Source organism: Oncorhynchus kisutch, linkage group LG11 (assembly GCF_002021735.2).
Source record: "Oncorhynchus kisutch isolate 150728-3 linkage group LG11, Okis_V2, whole genome shotgun sequence".
NCBI lineage: Eukaryota > Metazoa > Chordata > Actinopteri > Salmoniformes > Salmonidae > Oncorhynchus > Oncorhynchus kisutch.
In genome coordinates this window covers 64,299,210-64,319,984 of record NC_034184.2, presented here as the reverse complement: position 1 = coordinate 64,319,984, position 20,775 = coordinate 64,299,210, and the positions used below count along the sequence as shown (strand labels likewise).

Below are 20,775 nucleotides of genomic sequence, written 5' to 3'. Positions count from 1 at the left end.
AATCCTAAATCAATCAAATCTCATGTATATAGACTTCATATGCTATTTTAGCTTCAGTTGTTTTTTCTTCATCTAAAACTAATAATATAACTGAATTATTAATTACATCAATTAACATGAATAATTCAAGTACTTTTATATTCACTGCCCAGACAATTAAGATCGATTTGTATCCTAAAACCAAGACAATGATCATGACACAGGAAGCAATGTGATGTTTGTGCTGATGTTCTCATTTATGACTGCGGTATAAGAGAAACACTATTTTCACGCCACTTCAAGTAGTAGGTTAGGAGAATTTACGCAGCAGGTTAGGAGATGAACATAGCAGGTTAGGAGACTGATGTTAAGGTTAGGAAAATAGTTAATAAAAATATTCTCCTAACCTGCTACAAAAATCACTTTGTATCGAAGTGGCGTGAAAAAAGTGTGTCCTTTTAGTATAAAGCAGGAGCCCAGACCATGTTTGAGGACAATAAAGATTGACCGGTTTGTTTTTTTATTATTTTCCATCTATTCAATCATATTTACTACTGTGTAGTTTGAGGTTTCTTTGTGAGAACATCTATTGATTTATTGATTGCATGTTGAGCTGGACTGGCCTCCCCGTACCTTGCTATTGTATTCCCAAGCCCTAGATATTTAGGTTACTCAACTGTGCTGGTAATATGCAAGGTCAGTGGGTGTTGGGAGTTGTGAGGGACTGCGGTAACACTTTACATTAAGGTGTTTACAAGTAGTTTATAAACTGTTAACTAATACTGCATAGTTAAGTTTTTAAAATATGAAATAATTGTTGATGATTGTTGCGTGACTATTTATTCCCACTACTGCACAACTCTTGGAGGACAATGGAAGTTGGATAGATGAAAAATCATGTTAAATCAAATTTTATTAGTCACATGTGCCGAATACAACAGGTGTAGTAGACCTTACAGTGAAGTGCTTACTGACGAGCCCCTAACCAACAATGCAGTTTTAAAAAATATGGATAAGAATAAGAAATAAAAGTAACAAGTAATTAAAGAGCAGCAGTAAAATAACAATAGCGAGACTATATACAGGGGGGTACCGGTACAGAGTCAATGTGCGGAGGCACCGGTTAGTTGAGGTAATATGTACATGTAGGTAAAGTTATTAAAGTGACTATGCATAGATGATAACAACAGAGAGTAGCAGCGGTGTAAAAGAAGGGAGAAACACCGCCTGGTATAGAGGTCCTGGATGGGAGGAAGCTTGGCCCCAGTGATGTACTGGGCCATTCGCATTACCCTCTGTAATGCCTTGCGGTCGGAAGCCAAGCAGTTGCCATACCAGGCAGTGATGCAACCATGCTCTCGATGGTGCAGCTGTAGAACCTTTTGAGGATCTGAGGACCCATGCCAAATAATTTCAGTTTCCTGAGGGGGAATTGGTTTTGTTGTGCCCTCTTCAAGGCTGTCTTGGTGTGCTCAGAAAATGTTAGTTTGTTGGTGATGTGGACACCAAGGAACTTGAAGCTCTCAATCTGCTCCACTGCAACCCTGTGGATGAGAATGGGGGCGTGCTCGGTCCTCTTTTTCCTGTAGTCCACAATCATCTCCTTTGTCTTCTTTAGTTCTCAACAATAGGCTTCTTTAGTTCTCAACAATAAAGAAACATTTGCCTTTCAACTTCCATTGTTACAATTTTGACAATATGAGTCGAACATGTCAAATCCCTCAAACAGCTAATTTGAGGAAGAAGCCATCTGTTCTGCCATCAAATGTTGACACAATGTATTCATCCCCATTAGGGCTTTGTCTTTTAATCTTGCTATGACTAACCCTTTGTGTATGCGTGTGTGTGTCTGTGTGTTTGTGTGTAACCAGTGTGAAATAGCAACCTAGTTAGGGATGCATGCTAGTAGCGTTTCAATCGGTGATGTCACTTGTTCTTTTACAGCATATTACTGGAACACTACAGCAACATACTGTATTTCTAGAATTTACAGTGCATTACTGGAAGTACAGTGGTTAGTAAACTGTTGCAGGTTTACAGTGCAGGTAGCTGGTGCCAACGATGGGCAGTATTTCTGTTACATGTATTTTATATATGTATTTCAATACTTCAATACCTATTTTGTCATTTGTATTTCACTGGCCTGAACTATATACAATTCTACTACTATTTTATGACAGTTTAATTAGAATACATTTTCTGATACAAATATACAGTGCCTTCAGAAAGTATTCATAACTCTTGATTTATTTCACATTTTTGTTGTGTTACAGCCTGAATTCAAAATTGATTAAATATTTGTAAAGACTCTCCCAACTACACACGATCTCCTGTAATGACAAAGTGAAAAACAGGTTTTTTGACATTTTTGCGAATGTATTGAAGAATGAAATACTGAAATGTACATACGTATTCACATTTAATACATTAGAATCCCCTTTGGAAGCAATTGCAGCTGTGAGTCTTTCTCTGTAAATCTCTAAAAGCTTTGCACACCTGGATTGTACAATATTTGCACAGGATTCTTTTTCAAATTCTTCTAGCTCTGTCAAATTGGTTGTTGATCATGGCTAGACAGCCATTTTCAAGCCTTGCCATAGATTTTCAAGCCGTTTAAAGCCAAAACTGTAACTAGGCCACTCAGGAACATTCAATGTCATCTTGGTAAGGAACTCCAGTGTATATTAGGCCTTATGTTTTAGGTTATTGTCCTGCTGAAAGGTGAATTTGTCTCCCAGTGTCTGTTGCAAAACAGACTGAACCAGGTTTTCTTCTAATATTTTGCCTGTGATTAGCTCTATTCCGTTTATTTGTATTTAAAAAACTCCCTAGTCCTTGCTGATGACAAGAATACCCATAACATGATGCAGCCACCATCAGCAGCCACCATCAAGACGTCCCAGAAATATCCCCCATCCCTGCAACGAAATGATCAGACCTGGACCCCACCAATAACCTATCGTCATGACCCTGACAACACACTCCGAACAGAAGGACTTTCCTCAGACGGCTCTTCATGGTTGCCTCCCCACTAGGGAATCCAGCTATGGATGGCACAAGGTACATGCAGAGAGCTGTCCATAAGGAGGCACTGTCACTGAACACACCTACCATCTGTTTGTGAGTGTGCCATGGCCAAGTGGTTCTGGGCCCTGTTAGTTTCCTCTGTCCTCCAGCGTGCAGCCCAGCTGCTGCATTGCTCCTCCTCCAACACCCACCCAGGCTGATGGACATACCCTCCACCCTCCTGCACTTATCCCTCTAACAGAACCAGACCAGAACCAGGAACGTTTCATCACCACACCAGAAGAGGCGCAAAGGGAGGACCAAAGATCTAGCAAGCCACAGGGAAGTACCACCATTGACCTCTGGGTTTAGGGCTCACTTGTGTGTCTGCCTGCTCCTCAGGTTGTCTTCCCTCCCTTCTACAGACCCCAACCCAGCAACTGCAGCAGCCCCAGTTCACTGTTTTTTCCCAGGTCCCCAGTCCCAGCATCAACCCCTGATTTCCAACACAGCCCCAACACCAACACAGGTTTTCCCAGTCCCAACACCAGCACCAACCAACCACAACCTCCATCCAGCAACTGCCAGCCCCCACCACAAAGCCACTGTCAACCACAACTGACTTTTTTATTTTTTTATTTTACCTTTATTTAACTAGGCAAGTCAGTTAAGAACAAATTCCTATTTTCTATGACAGGGTGGGTTTGTTCAGGGGCAGAACGACAGATTTTTACCTTGTTAGCTCGGGGTTTCAATCTTGCAACCTTTTGGTTACTAGTCCAACGCTCTAACCATTAGGCTACCTGCTGCCCCTGACTAACTAATTGATGGACTGATTATTGCTACCGGTTTTGTGATTGAATGCATTTGATTTTTAGTTTTTAGTTTTTCCTTTGATTTGCACACGTTGGATTGATTACTTATTGTTTGAATTGTTTGTTTTGAATTTTAACCAAATTGATTTGACATGTTTACTTGTAATGAATTTTGGAACAACCACATAAATTGGCCTTAAATCTTTACTGTTAAGTAAAGAAAATTGACATCGATTCAGCGTAATAAGACATATTTATTCATGACAAACACATTATTCTGCAGTTAGAGCAATTTATTTATTCTACATACAGATAAGCAGGCGGTTACAAGGATTTCAATCAAATGAAATAAATAGATACATCTAGAAAATCGACAGCCGTTAACCACAGTAAAGCAAGATGTGTGAAAAAGTATTCCAGTCTAGCAAATATCTTACTCTGACTGTAGGCTATTTATTCGGTTTGATAAGTCTGAGAAGCTTTTATTTTGGGCACATCAGTCACTACAATGACAAAATAGTGAGTCTCACAAAGCCTACTGCACACAGAGGTCAGAGGTCAGAGAAGTGCTTAGGGAAGTCTCTTAGAGATGGAGAGTGAATGCTACAGTATGTCACACCACTAAAATAACCATGTAGGCTTCAGTATGTTTACTACAGCCAATCATATACAGAAACCTGTAAAAATGCAGGCAAGACAAGAAAACAGAACATGACTGAGCAGTGGCAGGTATTTAGGAAGGTCAGTATCCCAGGAATCCTCCATATCTCTTCTCTACCACATCAGGAACATCTTCCAACTCGACGCGTTCCTTTTCCATCTCGTCCTCCTCTTCCTCCCCCCAGGCTCGCTTGTTGAGGAAGCCTCCATAGCGTTTCTGCTCCTCCCTCCACTCGGGCCTGCCCACCCTCCTCATGAAGCCGCCGTAGCGCTTCTGCAGCTCTCGGATACCGTTCTCCAAGTCAGAGCTTTGTCTGGCGCTCCTCAGAAAGCCTCCGTAGCGTTTCTCCACTCCGCCATCGCCGCCATCCACGTTCCTCACCAGTTCCCGGAGCAGACTCAGTGTGTCTTCTGGCTCGCCACTCTTCTTCATGAACCCACCGTAGCGTTTGAACAGGATCTCCCTGCCGTGGTCGACATCGTCGGGTTCAGGACCGTACAGTTCTGCTGTTTTCTTCATGAATCCCCCGTAGCGTTTCATGAAGCCGCCATACTTCTTTACTAGTTGATGTGGGTCATTGTTGTCCAGCTTGGAGGTCTCTGTGGTAGCCTTGTCTCCCTCTGTTGGACTGTCGGCATTTCTAGCCTGCAGGACATCCTCACACAGTTCCCAGGACTTCTTGGGGCTGAGAGCTCCTTCACACTCTAACGTACATGTCTGGGGGAGAGATCGAGATCAGAAGTCATAAGGCAATAAAATGATCAGTGTTTTGAAACTCTTTTCTTTACATTTAACTTGATCACATCGGATGATAAACCAGGTTATTTCTCTATCCAATATTTCAACTGTCCACTCTTGAAATCTTTGTCTCTTTGCGGTTCTCTTTTCCAATAACCCATAAATCTCATTATCCACTTGAAAAGCACAGTGCTCGGGTTTGCGGTAGAACTACAGTACGGTTGGTGGAGAGATACCCAATGATCACAGCCAATCAGACGTTAAGTGCTCTCTGTTGGGTGATAACTGTCACTCTAAATCCCCCAGCACAGTGTCATTGGTCATGGGAGTTGGGGGGCTGGGGGCTCCACACAAACATCACAGTGCCTTGGGTGTTCCACCATTCCACGTAGTACATTTAGCAGAAGCAAATCAATCCTGAGCATCTATTAAGCTCAATCTCTAATGGTCTGTGACATTGCTTCTCTCCACCATCATTCTCCTCCTTTGCCTCAGGCAAAGCTTTAGGAGGCGATTGGGGAGGGCATTCCCCATCTCCTATAATTCTACTTTGGTGAATTGAAAACAACATTATGACATAATGCAGATGCTAGTTTCTACAGAGTCAGTCAAAGTGAGCCATATTCATGTGAAGTATGATACTTAACTGCAATCTAGTGGTGGAAGATAGAAAGTACACTATTTCAAACTAGGCTGTCCATACTCTCCTATTCAAACGGGTTAGGGTTAGTCTTGAGAAATCATGCAGGTTTGCATGTCATACTTGGCACAATTTAGATCCAAATAATTGAACAAAAATTAAGCATATGATTTAGGTTGCTCTGTACACTTACAGTAGCCATACTGTTTTTAAATCAAAATTTTCCTAAATGTTAACTTAACAGACTTGCATTGTTTCCAAAATAATTATAGGCATGCCAAGATTCCCTTGGCAAATAAATATGCATTTACAAAACAATGTATTTCTTTGTATGCTATAAAATAATAGCCATCAATGCTATCAGCTGAAACACAATTTGTCAAATGTTTAGAGTCAATGGTGGTTTGTGGTTCAAGTCCTTGCCTACTGCTTTTGACTCGCTCTAGTTAATGTATTGCACCCAAAATCTATTTTACAGCTGATTCCCATAATTAATGTCATTTAATCAATTAACTTATAGATTGTAGGTGTCATAATTAAATCATACGTCTATTTATTCAATTTCCAAGTGATCAATACAGTGGAAATAGCCTAATCACAAAACCAGCGAATGATTGTGATGTTCATCTATGGTTTGAAAATATATTGTGTGGTAGGTGGCCAATTGGAAATTTAAGTAGCTCTACGAAAAAGGTTCTGAGAAACCCGCATGCAGATAGAGAGGACATGCAGTAATTCCCTATTAATACAAACGTTATGTTATGAAAATGAAAAAAATATTGTGTTTCAGTTGTAGGCCTACTTACGAGAGAGTTGATGTCTGTCTGTTGAAGTTGTAGGTGGTGAATACAATATGCGCAGTCTGCTCCGCAGTCCGCACTCACCGTCAACACAAGGCACGCGCTTAAAGCCAACGTCCAGAAGGAACGCATTGATACCGCCATGGGCTGCGAAACAAGAGAGTGAACAATTAAATGATCGATGCTTTCCAAATCATGAAGTTTGCGCGTCTAAACTATGTTGGCTTATATGAATTTAAACTGAATGCAGAATATATTAGCCTGATACACAAATCAGTTTTCTTCTTCTTCTTCTAGTTGTGTTAGACATTAGACATGAACTAGCCTAAACCAATTAGGCATATGAACATATTAGACAAATGAATGGACACATTAGACACATTAATGGAAGTATCTTACAAGTCCAACATTAGACTGTTCTGGCTCAAAGACAAAATAAAATAAATACAATTATCAACTCACCTTTCTCGTTTTGTCGTGTAGCCTCCTACTAATTCAACAAATTATACTGATGTTCCAAGTTCTTCTGTTGCAGTTGTATCGAGGAAAAAAACTGTTGGATATAGTCAGTCACTGCGTGGCTAGTTTAGCCCTAAAACAAACTTTATCACTTTAATTTCTGAGTTCGAATCTTGAAAGAGAACGCAGGGAAAGCACCCTGCCACTTCAGTCACTATAGGAGCATCGAAACGTTTCAATGTGGGCTTGTTATAAATGCGCGGACTTCTCTGTCGTGCTTGAGCGATCAGACACCCCTTAAATGCCGTACTATAGGAGACCGGCAAACAACAGTGAAGTGATCCCTCATTGTCAAGGGAAAGCTCCTCCTGACGTATAATTAATGACGCACACAACATCAAGTGAGGTGCTCAGCATAATGGTAAGTAACATTTATGGAGATAAGTACTGGAACTAATATTTTTCAAGGTGAGTGGGATCTCCCACTTATATTGCATTGTATGTTTATAGATGTGATGTAGTTGTGCCAGATTACACAATACTGTAGGCCTACAGGTTTAGTAGGCGATATTTTTTAATTGCCAAATCAATGGATAATTGTGTTTATAAACACAGTTCATGAGTTTAGTTTCCAAAAGTGCCAGGTACTTGTTATTGTATTTAACCACTAACTGATCTAAGCCTCAGCCAATGTAAACCATCCATCATATCTATAGAGTAGGTTTAGGCCTTAATCCCCTGGATCATTTATTTCCAGCGATTCTCACAGCGTGGAGTCACTGGAGTGACCTGAGACGGTCGCTGTGTTCACTGTCATTGGAATCCCGATTCAGTCGCTGTCTGCATCAGTGGTGCTGAATCTCAGCTTTCTTTGTTTAGGCCTACTTTTGCGCCATCGGCCACCAGTGACTAAGTCACGACACGAAGTTCACTGAATCACCTCTCCACACCATAGCCTAGTGATTTGATTTACAATACAGAGCAGCAGAAGCAACTCTTTCTAAAATGTCAGGGCCTATGAGTTACATGGATTAGCTATCAGCAGCAGGGAACGATGCAAATTCCACATAACTATACTACTTACAGTGCCTTTAGAAAGTATTCACACCCCTTGACTTTTTCCACATTTTGCTGTGTTACAGCCAACAAGTACAATGGATTACATTTAGATTTTGTGTCACTGGCCTACACACAATACCCCGTAATATCAAAGTGGAATTATGCTTTTTTAAATTTCTACAAATGAATAAATAATGAAAAGCTGAAATGGCTTGAGTCAGTAAGTATTCAACTCCTTTGTTATGGCAAGCCTAAATAAGTTCAGGAGTGAAAATGTGTTGCATGGACTCACTCTGTGTGCAATAGTGTTGAACATGATTTTTGAATGACTACCTCAGCTCTGTACCCCACACACACAATTATCTGTAAGGTCCCTCAGTCGAGTAGTGAATTTCAAACACAGATTCAACCACAAAGACCAGGGAGGTTTTCCAAAGCCTTGCAAAAAAGGGTATCTATTGGTAGACTCTTAGAAAAAAGGGTTCCAAAAGGGCTCTTTGGGGAGGGATAGGGTTCTACCGATAACTGTTTTGAACAGAAGAACCCCTAGAGTTCTTTGTAACGCAAAGGGTTTTACCTAGAACCTTTAACAACCTAAGAACCGTTTTGGAAGAAAGGGTTCTTTGATGATTCTTTGAAAGGGAAGAAGGGTTCTACATATAACCATATATAATATTTCCCAGCATGCTCTATTGCAGGAAGATTTTCAGAATTGTTTTAATGTAATGACTGTGTTTTTGCATGTACATTGATTGGTTGATTGTTATGCTACACAAGATAAATAACATACAGTTTTCTATAATCCAATCTGTTAGTAATTGGATTTATTGCACCTGTTACTGGGATGGTTGTTCCAGTTTATTTGATTGAGGTAGTCTCAGTGTTCAATCCACCCTACCCTGTCAGTCATTCTGAATACAGGTTGGAAGTGATAAACAATTCCACTTGTTGGACAGCCTAATTCTGGCTGGATTCCAATAGGAATTACACATCACTTTGCAAGGCAGCATAATGTGACTTACATGCCTGATGTGGCCAGTAAACCAAGAGATTCCTAACACCACTGTTTAAGGTATAATTAGGCCCTCAAATAAAGACCTTATGATATATTTAATGTATTGGCATAAGTAATTCGATTTTAAAGGCTAAAAAGGCTGGTAGAACTGGTCATAAAGGGTTCAAGGAAGAATCCTCCTAAGTAAAAGGGTTCTCTGCAAAGGGTTCTACCCAACACCAAAAAGGGTTCTCCTATGGGGACAAACCAAAGAACCCTGTATGGTTCTACTTAGCACCTTTCTTTAAAGAGTATAGATGGGTTAAAAAAAATATATTAAAAAAAACAGACATTGAATATCCCTTTGAGCATGGTGAAGTTATTAATTACCCTTTGGATGGTGTATCATCAATACACCCAGTCACTACAAAGATACAGGCATCCTTCCTAACTCAGTTGCCGGAGAGGAAGGAAACCGCTCAGGAAATTCACCATGAGGCCAATGGTACATTTAAAACAGTTAGAATGTAATGTCTGTGATAGGAAAAAAATCTTAGGATGGATCAACAACATTGTAGTTATTCTACAAAACTAACCTAAATGACAGAGTGAAAAGAAGGAAGCCTGTACAGAATAAAAACGTTCCAAAACATGCATCCTGTTTGCAATAAGGCACTAAAGTAAAACTGAAAAAAATCTGGCAAATACATTTTCTTTATGTCCTGAATACAAAGCGTAATGTTTGGGCCAAATCAAACACAACACATCACTGAGTACCACTCTTCATATTTTCAAGCATGGTGGTGGCTGCATCCTGTTATGGGTATGCTTGTCATTGGCAAGGACTAGGCAGTTTTTTGGGAAAATTATTTTTTAATAGAGCTAAGCACAGACAAAATCCTGGAGGAAAACATGGTCCAGTCTGCAAATTCACTTTTCAGCAGGACAATAACCTTAAACACAAGGCTAAATACACACGGGATTTGCTTACCAAGACGGCAATTGAATGCTCCTGAGTGGCCAATTTACAGTTTGACTTAAATCGGCTTCAAAATCTATGACAATACTTGAAAATGGCTGTCTAGCAACCAACTTGCATGATCAACAACCAACTTAACAGAATAATTTTAAAAAATAATGTGAAAATATTGTACAATCCAGGTATGCAAAGCTCTTAGACACTAACCCAGAAAGACTCACAGGTGTAATCGCTGCCAATGGTGATTCTAACATGAATTGTCTCAGGGATGTGTAAACATCTTAATTTCATTTTCAATTAATTTACAAAAATGTCTAAAAACATATTTACACTGTCATTATGGGTTATTGTGTGTAGATGGGTGAGCAAAATTATCTATTTAATCCATTTTGAATTCAGGCTGTAACACAACAAAATGTGGGAATTAGTCAATGGGTATGAATCGTTTCTGAAGGGACTGTATACCAATGTGGATGATAATTAGGATGATTATTATTATCATTAACTCCCTATTCTGCATTGTCACTCAATATTAGATGTCGAAATAGCAACCTCAGCATGCTAGTGCTGAACCATGCCAAAAGATAATACGTTAAGCTACTGTAAGCAATTTAAAAGCAGCTTTAGAAGCATAAGATCATGATTGCTGTAGTGTTTCCAAAACCACTCTATGCAAAGCATCACCAACGGTCTGCTTACTAAACAAATGTACTGTACTGTAGATTGTAATTCTTATCACCATTATGCTCTGAACAAACAGAACTCAAGGCTCAAACTGATACATTACCAAAGTAGGCTTTAGAATTTTTTATTTTTTTGTAAGTCGTTGGGGTGGGGTGGGGGGGGGGGGGGGGGGGTCCCTTTCCTTGCTGAATTCCCTGCTGATATAATATAAAAGCTATTTATGAAATCTACTAAATGCTTTAGGGCATGTACTGTAGGGGAGCAAAGAAATCAATATTGCTGTTTGGAATTTATAGAAATCACAGCCATGGAACAAGCACCACATGAAGAGGGGGGATGCTTTTAAATGTCGAGTTGCACTCACCCCCACTTTAGTCAATTTGAAACCAGTACTTGATTTGTATGGTTATGAAAAGGGCCCATGCAGTCCTTTTGCCTTCCAAGTAAAAAATTGTTCAGATATCACCATGTCTACCTGGCATTTTGCTTAGAAATGTTACAAGGACTTGTAAAGCAAGGTATTATGGCTACAGTATTTGTACATGTACAGTAAAGGGAGACTGGGGTTGGTTGTCTCACAGGTTAGTTGTCTCAGTGCTTATTACACCCAATCTAGAGGGTGCTGTGTAATAATTTAATTACTTCACCATGCTCAAAGGGATATTCAGTGTCTGATTTGTAGTTGTTTATTTTGCCATCTACCAACAGGTGCCCTATTTTGTGAGGCATTGAAAAACCTCCCTGGTCTTTGTGGTTGAATCTGTGTTTGAACTTCACCGCTCAACTGAGAGACCTTACAGATAATTGTATGTGTGGGGTACATAGATGAGGTAGTCATTTAAAAACAATGTTAAACACTGTTATTGCACACAGAGTGAGTCCATGCAACTTATTAAGCACGGTTTTACTCCTGAACTTATTTAGGCTTGCCATAACAAAGGTGTTGAATACTTAAAAATAAAATAAAAAAAGTCAATAAACATAATTCTACTTTGACATTATGGGGTATTGAGTGTAGGCCAGTGACCGACTTTGCCTGGTCCATGAGTTTTGGTGGGTGGCCCTCTCTTGGCAGGTTTGTTGTGGTGCCATATTCTTTCCATTTTTTAATAATGGATTTAATGGTGATCCGTGGATGTTCAAAGTTTCAGATATTTTTTAATAAACCAACCCTGATCGGTACTTCTCCACAACTTTGTCCCTGACCTGTTTGGAGAGCTCCTTGGTCTTCATGGTGCCGCTTGCTTGGTGGTGCCGCTTGCTTAGTGGTGTTGCAGACTCTGGGGCCTTTCAGAACAGGTGTATATATACTGAGATCATGTGGCAGATAAAGTGACACTTAGATTGCACACAGGTGGACTTTATTTCACTAATTATGTGACTTCTGAAGATAATTGGTTGCACCAGATCTTATTTAGGGGCTTCATAGCAAAGGGGGTGAGTACATATGCACACACCACTTTTCGGTTTTTTGAAACAACTTTATTTTTTTTCACTTAACCAATTTGGACTATTTTGTGTAAGTCCATTACATGAAATCGAAATAAAAATGCATTGAAATTACAGGTTGTAATGCAACAAGGTTCTCTAGGTTTCTTCCTAGGTTTTGGCCTTTCTAGGGAGTTTTTCCTAGCCACCATGCTTCTACACCTGCACTGCTTGCTGTTTGGGGTTTTAGAATGGGTTTCTGTAAAGCACTTTGAGATATCAGATGATGTACGAAGGGCTATATAAATACATTTGATTTGATTTGTAAATGTTCACTTGAATGTCTGACCATATCAGAATATTTTTTTATCCCAGCCCAGATAGCATCTCCCAATGTGACACATATGACAAAACAGCACTGATGCACAGACTAATTTAAAATGGGTAATAGCATGAATATTAGTAAATCCATGCCATTTCGCTATAAGGGATATTGACCTGTCCTCTCAGACAGGAAGTAGATGTCAGTGACTGTACTCCTGTAGGGAAAAGCTATTATCTCAGCATCCAATCACAATCTCCAATTCTAACACAGGCCCCTTTTAATTAAACATGTCTTCAATTTATCTCGATAAAGAAAGTATATTCAGTAGATCAATGCTGAAAACTGTATTTTTTTTACTATGAATACTGAGACGAGGACGTAGACTGAGGATAGATAGATAGAATCATCCCTGTGGATCATCTGAGCTGCACATCTTGAGCCTCGAGGTCTCGTCACAGCCCACAGAGGTCCCCTAAAAGTTTGTTGATTTCTTGGTGCTTGGGTAGATGGAGTTGAAACGACCAATGACGGTAGATAGTGGTTCGCGGAGTGGATAGTGCCATTGCCACATGGCCCAGCCTCTAGTAATAGAGCAGTCATTTATGTCGCCAAATCAATCTCATCTGAAGTAAAGCCTGCAGTCAGAGCAACCACTGAGAAAATAATAGACCACTCAGATGCCATATTGATTTAAGATGCCATTTTAAAAGGTGTGCAATACAATGCACTGCAATTGATGTAAACTCCATTGTATGTGGGCTCCAGTGACTCAAACTATAACCTTAATGTTAACACTTTGAATGACGGTACGAGAGAGTAGATAGATTAATCTACATGCTTCAATTCCTTCTAGGCAAGGACAATAGGGCTGTAAGACATAAATATGTATTTCAGTACAGGAGCAAAGAACAAGCTCATTGTACATCAAATGCCACAACTAAGTATTTATCTTTGAATAATCGCAGTGTCTCGAACTCTCTCATGTCATACAATTGCCCGTGTTTCATTTTCTGCATAAAACAACCTCAGAAATCACAAAAATATTCAAGTAGAGCTCTGCTTACTCTATTCACGAGTCAGTGACCACCAGGTTTGAAAGCAACAGTGAATCCAATTGTATGACCATAATTATAGATCAGTTTGATATTCCTGGAGAGGTTGTGGTTCCTTTTAAGTCCGTACTCTCCATACAACACAGCTAAAGGGGGGTCGCACTCTCGCAACTTATTTGAAAAATTAAAATCACGCCTGACAAGGCCAATTAAATCCGCGCCACAATGGAACCGTGAGCCATTCCTTCAGTTCTTCCGCTCTTCACCTCAATGTGAGCAGGAATGATTCACGCCAAAAACAAACATCTGACGTTGCACTGACTAAACTGTTCATTTGTGGTAAAGCGTGCTCACCCCTTGACGTTGTGTGCTGGAGTTTCTTAATTGTTCTCTTTGTTGCCTAACCACAAACCACTTAGTTATTCTTTGGATTGCTTGCCCTGGTTGTAGCAATGAGCAAGATGGCTAACGCGACCGAAACAACGAAGGCTAACAAGCTGGGTTTGGGTTTACGACCATGCCCAAATTAATGAAAAGATACAACACAACAAGCCTAAGTATGTCTCTGCTCAGTGCTCTGGCTGCCCTCACTTGAATCAGTTTGTGCTTGGGATTAGGGGACGGTGGCAGTTACAGTGCCTTGCCCGCGGCTGGTGCTGTTCCCCAATTCCATGGCGCAGGTTTTCTTAACAATCATGTATAATTCTTGAGGGGGCTTGGTGTTTCTGATAGTGACTTCCTCTTCCCTTGACTGAGTTACGGGACGCAGAAATGGATTGGGTCTTTGTTCGGAGCAAATGTCTTGTCTGCCTGGGCTTGGTTTAAGCAGTAGCTGCCGGTGCTCAACCTGGCTCCTGTGTACTCCACCGCCGGTTACGGGAGGCTACTCAAAGAGAGAGTGCAACCAGGTTCACCCAGGTTCGTTGGGGACACCCCCCTGCATAACTTCCAGCAACATAACTTTCCCACAGCGTTAATGCAACCCCATTCCTATTTCCAATTCCAGTTGGAGGGAGTTGAGGAAGAGAGCACTTGGCTCAGGTAACCCCCGGAGTGAGGAGCCTTAGCACGGGTCTAAGTGGCCAATGCGCCCCTCCACAAAAACATTACTGTGACAACAGTGTCCCCACATTTGGTTATGGCCAAACAGGGTACTACGTCAGCCATTGCCAGAGCCCCTTGTTCCTGTAAGGGGGCCAGGCTTCATGCAGGCTATACATTGCTGATTCCGGCCTGTAGTTCACCAGTCCCTATAAAGAGTCTAGTGATACAGGTTATGGGCTCTATATGCGATTGGTTGTTGGTAGTCAAAGATTAGGGAATGAGCAGAGTTGGACTCAACCATGCTATTATCCCACACACAGTCTGGAGTTTATATGAACCCCATAATGAGCTGTCTGTTACCACCAAAGGGGTCCGTTGTTCAGAGCTGTATGTCCCATTCCCGCTAGGTTACAATGCACTTGGGGGGGTAACCTCCATGGGTTATATATATATTTAAATGTACCCCATTTTTCAATTACAATATTGTCTCATCGCTGCAACTCCCCAGCGGGCTCGGGAGAGGCAAAGGTCGAGTCATGCGTCCGCCAAACCACGCTCCTTTACACCCGCCCACTTAACCCGGAAGCCAGCTGCACCAATGTGTCGGAGGAAACACCATTCAACTGAGGACCAAAGTCAGCCGGCAGGTGCCCAGCCCACCACAAAGAGTCACTAGAGCACGATGAGCCAAGTAAAGCCTCCCTGGCCCTACCCTAACCCAGACAACGGTGGGCCAATTGTGGGCCAATTGTGCGCCGTCCCATGGGACTCCTTGTCATGGCCGGCTGTGGCACCGCCTGGGATCGAACCCGGGTCTGTAGAAAGGCCTCAATCACTGAGATGTAGTGCCTGACTCCATCTTAGGCCATTCCACTTCTGGGTCTCGAGTTAGACTCAATCGCGTGTCACACTTTTCTATCGCCACAGAGGATGTCCAACTTTGGCTGGGTCACAGTGTATTTTCTCCATGCCTACTCTAACTGGGGATGATGGCTTCTGTGATAGAAGTTGTTCCCCTGCGGCTATTTTTGATGAAGCCTTTCCAGCACTGAGGGCTCACCACTCATCTGGACGCATCTCACAGCCTTAAAACTTCTTGTGGATCAGTGGGACGCTACCGTCCCACCTGGCCAACATCCGGTGAAATTGCAGAGCGCCAAATTCAAATTAAATTACTATAAATATTACACTTTCATGAAATCACAAGTGCAATATATCAAAATAAAGCTTAACTTGTTGTTAATCCAGCCACCATGTCAGATTTCAAAAAGGCTTTATGGCGAAAGCAAACCATGCAATTATCTGAGGACAGCGCCCAGCACACAAATGCATAACAAATCATTTTCAACAAGGGAGTTGCGACACGAAAGTCAGAAATAGCGATATAATATATGCCTTACCTTTGAAGATCTTCTTCTGTTGGCACTTCAAAAGGTCCCAGTTACATTACAAATGGTCCTTTTGTTCGGCAAACTCCTTCTTTATGTCCATAAAAACTCAGTTTAGCTGGCGTGCTTCAGTCAATAATCCACTCGTTTTCCCTCCTTCAAAATGCATACAAAATGAATCCCAAACGTTACCAATAAACTTATCTAAACAAGTCAATCAACATTTATAATCAAACCTTAGGTACCCTAATGCGCAAATAAATGATACAATTTAAGACGGAGGGGTTTGTCCTCGGGGTTATTCTCGGGGTTTCACCTGCCATTTCAGTTCTGTTATATTCACAGACATTATTTTAACAGTTTTAGAAACTTGAGTGTTTTCTATCCAAATCAACTAATAATATGCATATCCTAGCTTCTGGGCCTGAGTAGCAGGCAGTTTACTTTGGGCACGCCTTTCATCCGGACGTCAAAATACAGCCCCCTATCACAAAGAAGTTATAACCGGTCTCTTCGGGTATCCATGTTTGTCGGGCTGGCTTGTGCTGGTCAGAACCAACAGTATGTCAGTGGTGGCGTCCATGAAGCGATCCCCCTTCTTACCTCGGCTCGCTCCCTATTGCTGAGGAGCAGTGCGCACATGCTCTCTCTTTGGGCGACATGCATGTCTCTGGTTGCTTCAACGAATACCTGTCTTCTATCCAGGTGGCGCCCTCTCTTCCGGATATGGAGGCTTCACCCCTGGGTGGTCTCACAGATATGGGAAATGTTCGGTAGGGCCGACATAGATGTTTGCGCATCACGAGAAAACGTGCATTGTCGTCTGTTTTTATCTAAGGGACCCGAGTGCTCCGTTGGGAACGGACACACTGGTGAACCAGTGGCTTCAGACCCTCCTTTATGCATTCCCTGGCCCATTTCCTCCAGTTTTTTGTGGCTCCACATTGGAGATTGTATGCCTATTGGGTTGTGCCCTTGCGGTGCGGTTCCTAAAGGGTGTGCACACCTCAAACTGGTTTCTAAACCTATTGCGCCAACTTGGAATTTAGCTTTGGTTTTGGATGCTCTGTGTGAGGTCTCACAGTTTGCTTGTACCTCGTTTCCCTCCTTCAGGGAACAGTATTTATAGTCAAAACATTACATTTGTTTGTTTGTCTGTTTGTTTGTTTGCTTACATATATGAGGTTGCTTAACTCAAATGAAAGGGCGGGAAAAAATTATCCTTCATATTCATCATCTCCAGCACCACCCCAAAATCAACATATGAGAAAATTACACGTTTCTATGTTTTGTAGTAAAAAATATTATTACGCATAATTGGTCAAAATCACACAGTGTACACAGATGATGTCACTGGAAACATTTATCTTCCTCTATCTTTTCACTACCAACATAGAAACATAGCCATTTTCACATATGTTGATGTTGGGGTGGCGCTGGAGATGATGAATATGAAGTTTCCCTTTAAATGTGTTATAAATGTATACTTTTATTTCCAGGTTTCAGGACCTTTTTCGAAATGACATTTTTTTTTTTTCAAGTTTTTATTGGTTCCTTTCACAATGCAGCAGTCACATCAGTAGTAGTGTAGTATCCATACACAAGCCACTCTTAACGACTTGATCATCTCTAACCTGATCCTGTAATAACGTCAACATTACTTTGAGAGGGTTTCAAGCACCCACTTGGTTAGAGCCATTGCACTTGGTAGAATGATTTATCCACATCCGACTGGGGGAAAAAACTGTGAAGGATAGAATTGGAATACTGAGTGTGAACACTTGCAAATAAAACTCCAAGTTATGCATGTGTTAAGAATATCTCTGACTTAGACATTAAATGAATGGATGTTTATATGATACACCAACACCATGATATGAACTACTTTATAGCCCACCAACTTATTGTAAAATATTGAAGAACTGGGAATAAAGACTGATAATAAAAACCCTAATTCATAGATCTATTTAATAATAAAACTGAGCTGCATAGTTCAGGATCACAATACAGGGCATGCCCCCACTGAGTTCATAATGTAGGAAATCGCACTTATGTGATGACAAAGTCACCATTTCAGCCACACAGCAGGATTGGTAGCGATTTCAATAGGCTCGTCTTGTAAGTATTTTCCATATAAACAAATGGAATAATGTGAAATGGAGATGCTTTAGCTCTGATAAAATATGCAGATGATGTGACTTTTAGTGGGATGCCTCTGATAGATTTCCTTTAAACAGATTTGTTGACTGTGGACACCAGTTTTCTTTTAAGCTGAACTTCACCAAGATCATAGAGATGTGCCTGGGAGGAGACAGATAGCACATCACACCCACTATCAGACGATCATGGGGCAGAGGATGAAACAATATTTTTTAATTTTTAAAAGGCTCAACAAAGCCTTTTGAGAACATAGATTTGCACACTATTCTAGATCATTACAGCAACTGAGAGCATCAACTTTAATAACATGGTTTCCTGGTTGAACAACCTCGTCAAAAACATGATGAGGTTGTGAAGGACTGTTAACCAACCTAATGAAATAACAGGACAAGACAGAACCAACACAGGACCACAACAGACTCACAGCAGTCAGCAAGATCTCAGACAATTTTTTGAGGACCAGTCCCGCCCACCCCACAAATCTTCTGAGTTACAGTACTACCCTCGGGCTGCAGGTTCATGGACACCTTGGCAAGAAAAGCTGCTCCAAGAGACATTTTATCCCCTATGGGAAATTAGAGGACATCTCCACACCTATGAGTTAGTTATCTGAATCCGTGTCATATTGAGGGGCCGAGTAATTATACTGAATAAAAACATAAACACAACATCGAATCAAATCAAACTTTATTTGTCACAGTCGCCGAATACAACAAGTGTAGACCTTACCGTGAAAAGCCCTTAACCAAGCGTCCAGTTCAAAAAGAGTGAAGAAAATATTTACCAAATAAACTAAAGTAAAAATAATAAAAAGTAACACAATAACATAACAATAACGAGACTATATACAGGGGGTACCAGTACCGAGACAGTGTGCGAGGGTACAGGTTAGAGATAATTGTACATGTAGATAGGGGTGAAGTGACTATGGATAGATAATTCTAGATAATTAATTTTAGTAATTGTTCAGCAGTCTTATGGTTTGGGGGTAGAAGCTGTTAAGGAACCTTCTGGTCCTAGACTTGGCGCTCTGGTACTGCTTACTGTGCGGTAGCAGAGAAAACAGTCTATGACTTGGGTGACTGGAGTCTCTGACAATTTTATGGGCTTACCTCTGACACCGCCTATTATATACAGTAGGTCCTGGATGTCAGGAAGCTTGGCCCCAGTGATGTACTGGGCTGTACGCACTACCCTCTTTAGCGCCTTACCGTCAGATGCCGAGCAGTTACCACACCAGGAGGTGATGCAACCGGTCAGGATGCTCTCAATGGTACACCTGTAGAACTTTTTGAGGATCTGGGGACCCATGCCAAATATTTTCAGTCTCCTGAGGGGTAAACGTTTTGTTGTGCCCTCTTCACGACAGTCCTGGTGTGTTTGGACCATGATAGATTTTTGGAGATATGGATACCAAGGAATTTGAATCTCTCGGCCCGCTCCACTACAGCCCCGCTGATGTTAATGGGGGCCTGTTCGCCCCTCCTTTTTCTGTATTCCACGATCAGCACCTTTGTCTTGCTCACATTGAAGGCGAGGTTGTTGTCCTGGCACCACACTGCTAGTTCTCTGACCTCTTCCCTATAGGCTGTTGTGTCGTCAGAAAACTTAATGGTGTTGGAGTCGTGTTTGGCCACTCAGTTGTAGGTGAACAGGGAGTACAGGTGGGGACTAAGTACACACCCCTGAGGGGCCCCAGTGTTGAGGATCAGCGTGGCAGACATGTTGTTGCCTACCCTTACCACCTGGGGGCAGCCTGTCAGGAAGTCCAGGATCCAGTTTCAGAGGGAGGTGTGATGAGCTTCGTGGGCACTATGGTGTTGAACACTGAGGTGTAGTCAGTGAACAGCATTCTCACATAGGTGTTCCTTTTGTCCAGGTGGGAAAGGGCAGTGTGGAGTGCGATTGAGATTGCATCATCTGTGGATCTGTTGGGGCGGTATGCGAATTGGAGTGGGTTTAGGGTATCCCGGAGAGTGCTGTTGATGTGAGCCATGACCAGCCTTTCAATGCACTTCATGGCTACTGACGTGAGTGCTACGGGGCGGTAATCATTTCGGCAGGTTACCTTCGCTTCCTTGGGCACAGGGACTATCTGGTCTGCTTGAAACATGTAGGTATTACAGACTCAGTCAGGGAGAGGTTGAAAATGTCAGTGAAGACACTTGCCAGTTGGTCCGCGCATGCTTTGAGTGCACATCCTGGTAATCTGGGTTTCCCTTTGTAGTCCGTAATACTTTTCAAGCCCTGCCACATCCGAACAAGCATCAGAGCCGGTATAGTACGATTCAATCTTAATCCTGTATTGACACTTTGCTTGTTTGATGGTTCGTCTGAGGGCATAGTGGGATTTCTTATAGGCGTCCGGATTAGTGTCCCAATCCTTGAAAGCGGCAGCTCTAGCCTTTAGCTTGATGCGGATGTTTCCTGTAATCCATGGCTTCTGGTTGGGATATGTACATACAGTCACTATGGGGGCGACGTCGTCGATGCACTTACTGAGGAAGCCGATGACTGAGGTAGTACACTCCTCAATGCCATTGGATGAATCCCGGAACATATTT

At 41.7% G+C, this 20,775-nt stretch overlaps 1 protein-coding gene across 1 annotated transcript; it reads right to left on the bottom strand.

Annotated features, from left to right (window-relative positions):
• Positions 1–4,078: 4,078 nt before the first annotated feature.
• penkb (proenkephalin b) lies at positions 4,079–7,437 on the bottom strand. The gene is made up of 3 exons (XM_020494088.2): positions 7,102–7,437; positions 6,646–6,786; positions 4,079–5,178 (listed from the first exon to the last, which is right to left on the bottom strand). The coding sequence occupies exons 2-3, from the start codon at positions 6,781–6,783 to the stop codon at positions 4,543–4,545; spliced, it is 774 nt and encodes a 257-aa protein (XP_020349677.1). The 5' UTR covers positions 6,784–6,786; positions 7,102–7,437; the 3' UTR covers positions 4,079–4,542.
• Positions 7,438–20,775: the final 13,338 nt, after the last annotated feature.

Excerpts from the sequence above, each read along its gene's own strand:
- penkb (XM_020494088.2), bottom strand. The coding sequence starts at position 6,783 with ATGGCGGTATCAATGCGTTCCTTCTGGACGTTGGCTTTAAGCGCGTGC. Across the intron at positions 5,179-6,645 it reads AGACAGACATCAACTCTCTC|ACATGTACGTTAGAGTGTGA; the intron begins GTAAGTAGGCCT and ends TCTCTCCCCCAG.